General features: G+C 35.1%; 1 protein-coding gene and 2 long non-coding RNA genes across 9 annotated transcripts; 1 reads left to right on the plus strand and 2 right to left on the minus strand.

Moving 5' to 3' along the window:
• Window positions 1-1,728: 1,728 nt before the first annotated feature.
• LOC112590070 (histone-lysine N-methyltransferase E(z)-like) lies at window positions 1,729-3,460 on the minus strand. 7 transcript variants are annotated; one of them, XM_025305613.1, is made up of 6 exons: window positions 3,306-3,460; window positions 2,784-2,916; window positions 2,434-2,713; window positions 2,213-2,345; window positions 1,972-2,137; window positions 1,729-1,903 (listed from the first exon to the last, which is right to left on the minus strand). In XM_025305613.1, exons 3-6 carry the CDS (start codon window positions 2,455-2,457, stop codon window positions 1,882-1,884), a joined length of 345 nt encoding a protein of 114 aa, XP_025161398.1. In that variant the 5' UTR covers window positions 2,458-2,713; window positions 2,784-2,916; window positions 3,306-3,460; the 3' UTR covers window positions 1,729-1,881. The 7 variants fall into 7 exon arrangements, 6 of the variants coding, with proteins under 6 accessions (XP_025161398.1, XP_025161397.1, XP_025161396.1 ...); XM_025305612.1 differs by having other exon boundaries at window positions 3,279-3,460; XM_025305611.1 differs by having other exon boundaries at window positions 2,784-2,973; window positions 3,279-3,460.
• Window positions 3,461-3,744: 284 nt separating this feature from the next.
• On the plus strand, window positions 3,745-4,586 carry LOC112590068 (uncharacterized). Its single transcript, XR_003113967.1, has 2 exons — window positions 3,745-4,020; window positions 4,443-4,586. It is a non-coding gene; the product is annotated as an uncharacterized LOC112590068 (long non-coding RNA).
• On the minus strand, window positions 4,016-4,446 carry LOC112590069 (uncharacterized). The gene is made up of 3 exons (XR_003113968.1): window positions 4,369-4,446; window positions 4,160-4,182; window positions 4,016-4,079 (listed from the first exon to the last, which is right to left on the minus strand). It is a non-coding gene; the product is annotated as an uncharacterized LOC112590069 (long non-coding RNA).
• Window positions 4,587-11,886: the final 7,300 nt, after the last annotated feature.

Here is an 11,886-nt window from a genome sequence, read left to right on the forward strand (position 1 = left end):
TATTTTACAATTTTTTCAATATTTATTCTGTAATTAATTAAAATGTTTAAATGAATGAGCGCACGAGAAAGCGACAGGACGGGCTCTGTGTATAAGAAGATGGCTTACCTCTTAGCAACGATGAATAAACAGCTGATTTCGGGACGGAGTGACTAGCGACCGTTGTTATATGACGCTGGTCACTCCGCCCCGAAATCAGCTGTTTACTCATTCTTTTTCTTCTTCAATAAATGACTGTGCATACAATAGATGCTCTAACGCCACTCACACGAAGCTGTTTACTCATCGTTGCTAAGAGGTAAGCCATCTTCTTATACATAGAGCCTGTCCTGTCGCTTTCTCGTGCGCTCATTCGTTTACACATTTTAATTAATTACGAAATAAATATTAAAAAAATTGTAAAATGGCGCAGGACTTTTTTAATTGTTTTAACGAGTTCTACCAGTACACAAAATATTAATGATCACATTCCGGACACCCTATATAGTGAGGAGAACTATAATAACAGAAAGAGTGAGTATATAGAATTGACTGCTTTTATTATTATTATAATAGAAGATATAAAAAGGAAGGGTAAGTAATAAATGACAAGATATTTGATTATCTTAATAATAATATATGAAACTGAAATTAGAAAATTCTTCATAAGATATAAGTTAAAATACATAAGTTATGTTCTCCCTAACTTTAGAACATAATATCAACTATAATTATAAACTTTAATTACAGAATAAACCATGTCTACACAACAATATGACGTCTAAAAGACGCCTTAAAATTTTTTAGACATCTTAAAAAGTTGTCAGAATGACGCTTTTATGACATCTTTAAGACGTCTTTTAGATATTATTTTAAGACGCCTTTTAGACATTATTTTAAGACGTCTTTTAGACATTAATTTAAGACGTCTAAACGACGTCTTATTTAAGATAATTTTAAGACGTTTATAATCTAATAGCCAGTAATACAGGTTACTGTAATTTTAATAAATAATCGTAATTTTATATAATAAAATTTAATTTAATAAAATGTGATTTTATTTAATATAATATAACATAACATAATATAATATATAATATAATATAATATGATTTGGAAATGATCTGCACCATACGTTTGGCAAAGATCCGGATCACATTCCCTGACAGCCAGATAACGAGGACACTGCTTTGTATTGCATTGCGCCTTGCACCTACACTCAGGAAATCTGTTCTAGCATTCCCTGCTGATAAAACTTCTCGCAGAAGTTTTGTGCTTGTATACGTATATTTTTACTTTGATATTTTTATGTTTCGAGATGTCCATAAAAAACTTGAACATATTTCAAAAAGTTCCTTTACCTACATGTGCAAAAAACCTCTATTACTACAATTTTGCAAAATTGGGCAGACAAATGAAAATGTAAAATTTAATTAAAAATAGAGAGGCATACAAATCAGGCAATGCTTATTTCCTTTCTAATATTTCAGCTGTATGTATTCGCTTGATGCACCATTTATACGTGCACTCGCTCGCCTCTTGTCGCTTGCGCTCGCTCGCTCCTCGTCGTTCGCGCTCGCTCGCTCCTCGCCGCGCGCGCTCGCCTCTTGTCGCTTACATTGCCCCTCGCCGCGCGCGCTCGCCTACCGTCACTCGCTGACTCCGCCTGTATCAAATGTCTACGTGCTTACTGCGGTCGCCCTCCGCTCTCTACGCGCTCGTTGGCTCACATGTTTTAATTAATAACTCGATAACTATTGGCAATTTGACATTATGGTACATGACTTTTCTTCTCGGCTACACCCAATCTATCTCCAACTTTCGTCTGCATGATCAGCTATCAAACACCCTGTATATACATATATTAGAGAAACTCCATTTCTCGCTCGATACCGACGAATTTTAATTGTTCCGTGGTCTATATCTGAAAATTATCGCATGATTTTAATTGTTTGCAATTAATAAATTAAACAAAACATTACAGCGACATACCTATAGTCAAAAAATAATTCTTCAGCAGGTTGAATCGCTCTCTTAGCAAAAATACTTATTCTATGATCACCGTTCACCATCATTACTTTCACATAACAATTTGGATTTATCGAGTGATTAGCGAACTTTATTTTATTCCCTTTCCGTATCGCGTCTACAACAAAATCTGAAACCGACCAAAATCTTTTAATTTTTATTATTTTTCAACATTTAATTAACCATTATATCTATCTCTATTTACCATTGTTAAGATTAAAAAGGAAACTACATATATATTTATCATATACTTTTCCCTTCCTGTCAGCTTCGTCTTGACTGATAATTTCGCCGCAATATTCCGAGATGAATTCATTCTTCGCTGCTGATCTTTCAAATTGTATAAAGTATATTTCAAATCAAAAATTCTACTCATTGAGATTATACTGATTTTCACTCTAATAAATTAAATTTTTTGATACTTATAAAGACCACGTTGCACGCTGACATTTTTGCAAGATTTAGAATTGATTTGAAAATAATCTGCACTATACGTTTGGCAAAGATCCGGATCACATTCTCTGACAGCTAGATAACAAGGACATTGCTTAGTATTGCATTGCGCCTTGCACCTACACTCAGGAAATCTGTTCTGGCATTCGCTGCTGCACTGATAAAACTTCTCGCAGAAGTTTTATGCTTGTATACATGGGCATGAATTATCACACTGACGGCCGGGATGATCACAAGGTGCAAAATTGTGCACCTATTCATTCAAATGAAACGTACGAATTAAAGGCAAATAAGATGAGGGAATAGTATAAAATTTAACATACCCGAGTCCTTAAGTTGTATTTTCCGGCAATGCATAGACCACAACCGATGCTTTTTTTCTTTTTTCGCGACGGTGTGAAGTCCTTGAGACTTTCTATAGCAAGAATGTTCTTTCTGCGCAAATTCGTATACTTCCTTGCATGTTTTTGTTAATAATCATTTTTGTTAATAATCATACTTCTTAATCAATCACTGATGTTTAATCAAAAAATATTCTAATCAATCACTAATGTGTATCCCACTGATGATGACGATGTACCGATGTTGCGTACTTAACCCACCATTTCTTCCCAATGTTGCGTATACGCAACACGAAGTTTAACTTCACAAAATGCAGTCAAAATGAACTTATTTCACAATTAGTCTAACACTTCGTGAAAAAAAATAACTACTGACGTCAGTAATTAATTATATAAACTTCGTGTTGCGTATACGCAACATTGGGAAAAATAGGTTAATGTACGTATATTACGTTATAAAAATAATTGAAGAGCAACCTTTCTAGACAACAAGTCAATAAACACCTCTTTCTCACTCTCTCTCGCTTGCTCGCATTCGCTGCTCTTCAGCGCTCTCGTAGCGCCCCTGCGATTCTTTAAGGACCAGTTCCATAACTTGCTTTAAACGGAGTTTAAAGCTAAACCGATGGTTAAAAGCAATAGTATATGCGTATATACTATTGCTCTTAACCATCGATTTAGCTTTAAACTCCGCTTAAAGCAAGTTGTAGAATTGGGCCTAAAGCCAGCTGCACACGGTACTTGTTTTCATGCTGGATTGCTTGCTGGATGAAAATGCTGCGTTCTAATTGGTACATTTCTGAAGATGGATGGAAATGCACCAATCAGAACGCAGTATTTTCATCCAGAAAGCAATCCAGCACGAAAACAAGCACCGTGTGCCGCTGGTTTAAAGGTCTACCACAGATGTCTATACTATACTAGATTGCTAACTTCGATTTTTGACCTATACAAGAGCTATGTCCCGCCTATTTTCCGGTTCGGCCATGAAGACCGCCAAAACATGGCGGCGGTGTGTGTTTGTAGTGCGTACGTAAGTATCCGATGCGTGTGTAGTGCTGTACTGTAAGTATGTGATACCTGATGTGTCTACACTGATGTGTCGTATCTACTGCTATTTATATTAGTAAAACTGCAAATATATAAACGAGATAATGCCAAGTACATGTTGCATTGTTAATTGCAATAATACGAATAAAAAAGGATATCACTTATTTAAGTAAGTAGAATACATTTATATATAATAAATGTTCGAGGTTTGTAATATGTGAGGGTTATCTTGCAATTAAACATTGTTAATATTATTAATATTATGTTAATATTATTAATATTATTAATATTAGAATGTATTCACTTACAAAAACAACGAAAGATAGAAATCCTGCAAATAACAGACACAAATTTACAAAATTAATATTATTTAATAACACATAAGTTGCATTTTATTCTTTATATGTATGTAAAAAATATTAATACAAATACTTTGACATATTTTGAACTGTATATATTCAATTTAATTTTAACCTTTACCAAACACTTAGATTAGCAACACCTTATTAATACACACATCTTTAAATGATATTCTTTCTTGTTCGTATTTTTGAAATTTACAATACTTATTCGGCATTATCTCGTTTGTAGATTTGCAGTTTTACTAATATAAATAGTAGTAGACACATCAGGTGTCACATACGCACTACCACGCACTACTACATATGCATCGGGTATTCACATACACACTACAAACACACACCGCCGCCATGCTTGGCGGTCTTCATGGCCGAACCGGAAAATGGGCGGGACACAGCTCTTTTGAGAAGTTAGCAATCTAGTATAGTATAGACATCTGTGGGGTCTACAGGGAGCCAGAGACAAATCCAGCGTTGACTTTGGAGGCCTCGTGCGGCGAGATCGCGAACTAACATCGTGCGCGCGAGCGCAAGAGCAGGAAGGTTGGGTCAAGTCAGATTGACAAGGACGAACAATCGATCGCACTGTCCTTATCTTACTCACTCGGGCATTTCGTCGGCCGATACACGGCGAGAAAATGCTTTTCAGGCTTTTGGGTGAGTGAGCCAAGTGTCACAGCGACTTACGTGCAATACCATTTTACAAATTGACGTATTTTATCTAGCTGACGTTATATATCACCGCCAAATTATTATAGCATGTTCCTTATATTATTCCCGAGATCCTCACAAAGCCAGATTTTGCAATCCGGCCGTCCAAAATTTATGAAAAATAAAAGAAGCGTCCGCCGTACCAAGCATCGCTGCGAATCACTCCAAAAATTATTTTACAAGATGCAAAATTTCGCCTCGTTGATGATACGTATAATTGCTAAACTGTTACATCATATTCCTTGAACTATCCCTGAGGACCTTACACAGCCAGATTTTACAATCCGACCGTCCAAAATTTATAATATATATATATAAAGCATCAGCCGTACCAGGAATTGCAGCGAGCCAGGTGGAATACCATTTTACAAGAAGCAATATTTTGCCTTATTGACATAATATATGACCATGAACTTGTTATAGCATCTTCCTACAACTATTTCCGAGATCTCTACAGAGTTAGATTTTACAAATAGGCTATCAACAATTTATTATACATAAATAAAGCGTCAGCTGTACCAAATCGCAGCGAGTCAGGCGGAATACAATTTTACAAGAACGGATATATTGTTTCGTTGACAATATATATAATCGCCAAATTATTATGGTATCTTTCTTGAACTATCCCCGAGAACCCTACAGAGCCAGATTTTGCAATCCGGCCATCAAAAATTTATCATACATTAATAAAGCGTCCGCTGTACCAAGCATCGCTGCGAGTCACTCGAAATATCATTTTACGAGATGCAATATTTCGTCTCTTTGACGATACGTATTATTACCAAATTGTTACAGCATCTTCTTCATACTATTCCCGAGATCGGTACAAAGCCGGATTTTGCAATCCGGTCGTCAAAAATTTATAATATATAAATAAAGCGTCGTCCCCGTCGTACCAGGCGTTGGAGCGAATCAGTTGAAAAATCATTGTAGGAGATGCAAAATTTCACCTCCTTGGAGATATGTTTCACCGCCAAATTGTTATAGCATCTTTTTTTAACTATTCCCGAGAAACCTACAGAACCAGATTTTGCAGTGAGGCTGTGAGAAATGTATCATAAATAAATAAAGATTTATGAAGCATCGGGGCGGATCACGTACACCATTTTACAAAATGAGATATATTACTTCACTGATGTACTATATCATCATCATATTGTTATAGCATATATCTAAAACTATTCCCAAGATCCTCACAAAGCCAGATTTTGCAATCGGACTGTCTAACTAACTTTTATTATAAATAAATAAAGATGCATCAAGCGTCAAAGTGGATCACGCGAATACAATTTCACAAGAAGAGATATTCCGCTTTGTTGGCGTAATATATATATAACCGCCGAGTTGATATGGAATATTCCTTGAACTATTATCGAGGTCCCTACAGAGCCAGATTTTGCATTCCGGCCGTCAGAAATTTATCATATATTAATAAAGCGTGTGTCGTACGAAACATCGCAGCGAGTCTCGCGAAATACCATGTTACAAGAAAAAATATTTTGCCTCGTTGCTGTCATATAACAGCACCAAATTGTTATAACCTATTCTTTGATCTATCCCCGAGGTCTCTACAAAGCCAGATTTCGCAATCAGACCGTCTAACATTTATCGTATATAAAAGACTGCACCGGGCATTGCAGCATGTCACGTACAATACAATTTTGGAACATGAGAAATATTGCCTCGTTAACGTAATATATCACCGTCAAATTGTTCGGCCGTATTCCTTGTATTATTTCTAACGTCACTATAAAGCAGGGTGTTGATTATTAACACATATATTATATATTATAAGCGACTGTACAAGATAACAACATGTAACTGTTAACTGTTAACTCCTACAAGTAACTGTAGGAACCATTAAAGTTGTTGTAATATTAGAAGCTTATTAATGAATTTATTTTTATTTCTTATATTTCAGGACCGATTTTGTAAATATATATATAGGATGCTAAATTTCAAACGTAACAGGTAGGAAATCTAGAAAACTATGAAAGATATTAAAAAAAGCTAAAACACGTGTCCCATTATTTCGAAGGAGAAACAGAATGGCATTATCAGTTTTTTATTTGGAGGGCATTTTCAAGGTGAGTTGAAGATCAACTTAATTTTTTTAAATAGAAAACCCAATTTTTTATTATATTTTCTTTTTCTACCAATTAATTTTAACAACTTTTGTCTGAAACATTTTTTATTTGTCTAATATTTTTTGAAATATTTAATATTTAAGGAAAACTTGGTAACTTTTCCAACATTAACTTACGATATCTCGCTAACTATTCGTCGACAAAAAAAATAGTATTAGACTTTTTTACTTTATTTACTATCAAGAATATATTACTATAATCAAGGATATATTACTATAATAATGTCCTAACTTTTGTTAATGTAATAATTCTGAAATTTCCAAAGGTCTATAAGTTAACAAAAGTTAGGGCACTATTATAATAATATATTCTTGATAGTAAATAAAATAAAAAAGTTTAATACTATTTTTTCTTTCGACGAATAGTTAGCGAGATATCGTAAGTTAAATGTTGGAAAAGTTACCAAGTTTTCCTTAAATATTAAATATTTCAAAAAATATTAGACAAATAAAAAATGTTTCAGACAAAAGTTGTTAAAATTAATTGGTAGAAAAAGAAAATATAATAAAAAATTGGGTTTTCTGTTTAAAAAAATTAAGTTGATCTTCAACTTACCTTGAAAATGCCTTCCAAATAAAAAACTGATAATGCCATTCTGTTTCTCCTTCGAAATTATGGGACACGTGTTTTAGCTTTTTTTAATATCTTTCATAGTTTTCGAGATTTTTTACCTGTTATGTTTGAAATTTGGTACCCTGCCCCTCCCCCATATATATTTACAAAATCGGTCCTGAAATATAAGAAATAAAAATAAATTCATTAATAAACTTCTAATATTATAACAACTTTAATGGTTCCTACAGTTACTTGTAGGTTAACAGTTAACAGTTACCTGTTGTTGTCCCGTACAAGTCGTTTATAATATACATATGTGTTAATAATCAAAATCCTGCTTTATAGCGACGTTAGATATAATACAAGGAATACGGCCGAACAATTTGACGGTGATATATTACGTTAACGAGGCAATATTTCTCATGTTCCAAACTTGTATTGTACGTGACATGCTGCAATGCCCGGTGCAGTCTTTTATATACGATAAATGTTAGACGGTCTGATTGCGAAATCTGGCTTTGTAGAGACCTCGGGGATAGATCGAAGAATAGGTTATAACAATTTGGTGCTGTTATATGACAGCAACGAGGCAAAATATTTTTTCTTGTAACATGGTATTTCGTGGGACTCACTGCGATGTTTCGTACGACACACGCTTTATTAATATATGATAAATTTCTGACGGCCGGAATGCAAAATCTGGCTCTGTAGGGACCTCGATAATAGTTCAAGGAATATTCCATATCAATTCGGCGGTTATATATATATTACGCCAACAAAGCGGAATATCTCTTCTTGTGAAATTGTATTCGCGTGATCCACTTTGACGTTTGATGCATCTTTATTTATTTATAATAAAAGTTAGACAGTCCGATTGCAAAATCTAGCTTTGTGAGGATCTTGAGAATAGTTTTAGATATATGCTATAACAATATGATGGTGATATATTACATCAGTGAAGTAACACATCTCATTTTGTAAAATGGTATTGTACGTGATCAGCCCCGACGCTTCATAAATCTTTATTTATTTATGATACATTTCTCACAGCCTCACTACAAAATCTGGTTCTGTAGGTTTCTTGGGAATAGTTAAAAAAAGATGCTATAACAATTTGGCGGCGAAACATATCGTCAAGGAAGTGAAATTTTGCATCTCCTACAATGACTTTTCAACTGATTCGCTCCAACGCCTGGTACGACGGGTACGACGCTTTATTTATATATTATAAATTTTTGACGACCGGATTGCAAAATCCGGCTTTGTACCGATCTCGGGAATAGTATGAAGAAGATGCTGCAACAATTTGGTAATAATATGTATCGTCAAAGAGACGAAATATTGCATCTCGTAAAATGATATTTCGAGTGACTCGCAGCAATGCTTGGTACAGCGGACGCTTTATTAATGTATGATAAATTTTTGATGGCCGGATTGCAAAATCTGGCTCTGTAGGGTTCTCGGGGATAGTTCAAGAAAGATACCACAATAATTTGGCGATTATATATATTGTCAACGAAGCAATATATCCGTTCTTGTAAAATTGTATTCCGCCTGACTCGCTGCGATTTGGTACAGCTGACGCTTTATTTATGTATAATAAATTGTTGATAGCCTATTTGTAAAATCTAACTCTGTAGAGATCTCGGAAATAGTTGTAGGAAGATGCTATAACAAGTTCATGGTCATATATTACGTCAATAAGGCAAAATATTGCTTCTTGTAAAATGGTATTCCACCTGACTCGCTGCAACTCCTGGTACGGCTGATGCTTTATATATATATATTATAAATTTTGGACGGTCGGATTGTAAAATCTGGCTGTGTAAGATCCTCAGGTATAGTTCAAGGAAGATGATGTAACAGTTTAGCAATTATACGTATCGTCAACGAGGCGAAATTTTGCATCTTGTAAAATAATTTTTGGAGTGATTCGCTGCGATGCTTGGTACGGCGGACTCATTTATTTTTCATAAACTTTGGACAGCCAGATTGCAAAATCTGGCCCTGTAGGGACCTCGATAATATTTCATGGAATATTCCATATCAATTTGGCGGTTACATATATCGTCAACGAAGAGGTATATCTCTTCTTGTGAAATTGTATTTGCGTGATCCGCCTTGACGTTTGGTGCATCTTTATTTATTTATGATAAAAATTAGGCGGCCTGATTGCGAAATCTGGCTTTGTAGAGACCTCGGAAATAGATCGAGAAATATGTTGTAACAATTTGGTGGTAATATATGAGTGCAACGATGCAAAATATATTTTCTTGTAACACAGTATTTCGCGGGACTCGCTGCGATGTTTCGTACGACGCTCGCTTTATTAAAATATTATAAATTTTCGACGGCTGGATTGCAAAATCTGGCTCTGTAGGGACTTCTATAATAGTTCAAGGTCTATAATATTTCATTTATATATTCTATATAAATTTGGCGGTTACATATATCACCAACAAGGCGGCTCTCTTCTTGTAAAATGGTATTGTACGTGATCCGCTGCGACGCTTCATACGCTTTATTTATTTATGATACATTTTTCACGGCCTGGCTGCAATATCTGGCTCTGTAGGTTTCTCGAGGTTAGTTCAAAGAAGATGCTATAATTATTTGGCGGTTAAATATATCGTCAACGAGGTGAAATTTTGCATCTCCTGCAATAATTTCTCGACTGATTCGCTCTAACGCCTGGTACGACGGATGGTTTATTTATATATTATAAATTTTTGACGACCGGATTGCAAAATCTGGCTTTGTACCAATCTCGGAAATAGTACGATGAAGATGCTGCAACAATTTGATAATAATACGTATCGTCAAAGAGACGAAATATTGCATCTCGTAAAATGATATTTCATGTGACTCGCAGCGGTATTTGGTACGGCGGACGCTTCATTTATTTTTCATAAATTATGGACGGCTGGATTGCAAAATCTGGCTCTGTAGGGACCTCGATAATAGTTCAAGGAATATTCCATATCAATTTGGTGGTTACATATATCGTCAACGTAACAAAATATCTTATGTTTTACAGTGGAAGCTGGAAGGTATTCATGTACATACACACGGTAATACTTATGCACTGCTCATATATACCCTAATACTAATGCATTGCTCACGCGACGCAAGGCAGGAAGGTTAGGTCATATAGACTGCACCATAGTGCAGCTAGGCTACACTTTCCGTGTATTTTTCCGTATAGCATATTTTGCCACGCAGCATCATAGTTGCTTATCAGACTTACATAGGCATCTTCCTTATATTAGTATCTATGTCGATACAGAGCCCGATTTTGCATTTAGGTTCTTGAAAATTTGTAATAAATGGAAATATAGGCTCGCTCTGTACCGCGGGATGCACTGTCATTCAAAATTTTTATTCGATTTTTATTCAGACCTTTTTTCCAAAAAAGCGCTCTGTACGAACATGCGGACGTTTCTCCTGATTACAAATATCATACATATAAGGTGATTCTCTTCGTATTTTGTTCATAATTTGCAATATAATTTTGCCTAGTTCGCGGGTCTCCGCAAGAGGTCTCTAATAGGCTCCTATAGACCCTTAATTCCAATAACGAGTTAAAGAATCGCACCACTGGGCTTATAAGTGACGCATATAATAAATAAAGCCAGCGGCACACGGTGCTTGTTTTCGTGCTGGATTGCTTGCTGGATGAAAATATTGCGTTGTGATTGGTACATTTCCGAAGATGGATGGAAATGCACCAATCAGAACGCAGTATTTTCGTCCAGCAAGCAATCCAGCACGAAAACAAGCACCGTGTGCCGCTGACTTAAGTGGTAATTCTTCTTCTCTTATTCTTTTCCTAGATGTCCTAACCAAAAAGTAGTTATCGCCATAAAACGGAAGTGCGTAGCGCCATCTTTCCCTGCTTGTTCAATTACAATTATCAATAACATACACCACATGGTAAATAGTTGGAATACGAACCAAATCTCTCTTTGTATAGTATTTTTCATATTATACATGTCACATATAGGAAAAAATTGAAATACGAACTAAATTTCCTTTTGTATAGTATTTTTCATGTCATACAAGAAGTTTTCTATTGTTGACAATATGATAAATTTGAATCTATTTCTGATTTTATTCTCTACCGCATGAGGTCTCCAAGATGAAATCGAAATTTGAGTTATAGCTCTTGTTAATTTTTATTATAGGAATAACCTCTTGAGTTGAGTGAGTATCTTGAGTGCTGCGTTGTATATGTCAATATATGTTTATGTATTTTTGAGCGGT

This window comes from Harpegnathos saltator, unplaced genomic scaffold, assembly GCF_003227715.2.
Source record: "Harpegnathos saltator strain DR-91 unplaced genomic scaffold, Hsal_v8.6 scaffold703, whole genome shotgun sequence".
In the NCBI taxonomy this organism is placed as follows: Eukaryota; Metazoa; Arthropoda; class Insecta; order Hymenoptera; family Formicidae; genus Harpegnathos; species Harpegnathos saltator.

What these genes read in the sequence shown, in the direction of transcription:
- LOC112590070 (XM_025305613.1), bottom strand. Translation starts at nt 2,457, where the DNA reads ATGTCAGCGTGCAACGTGGTCTTT. An exon ending in CAGCGTGCAACGTGGTCTTT is followed by an intron (nt 2,346 to 2,433) that starts ATAAGTATCAAA and finishes TACTTTATACAA; the next exon opens with TTTGAAAGATCAGCAGCGAA. An exon ending in CCTTTTTAATCTTAACAATG is followed by an intron (nt 2,138 to 2,212) that starts GTAAATAGAGAT and finishes GGTCGGTTTCAG; the next exon opens with ATTTTGTTGTAGACGCGATA.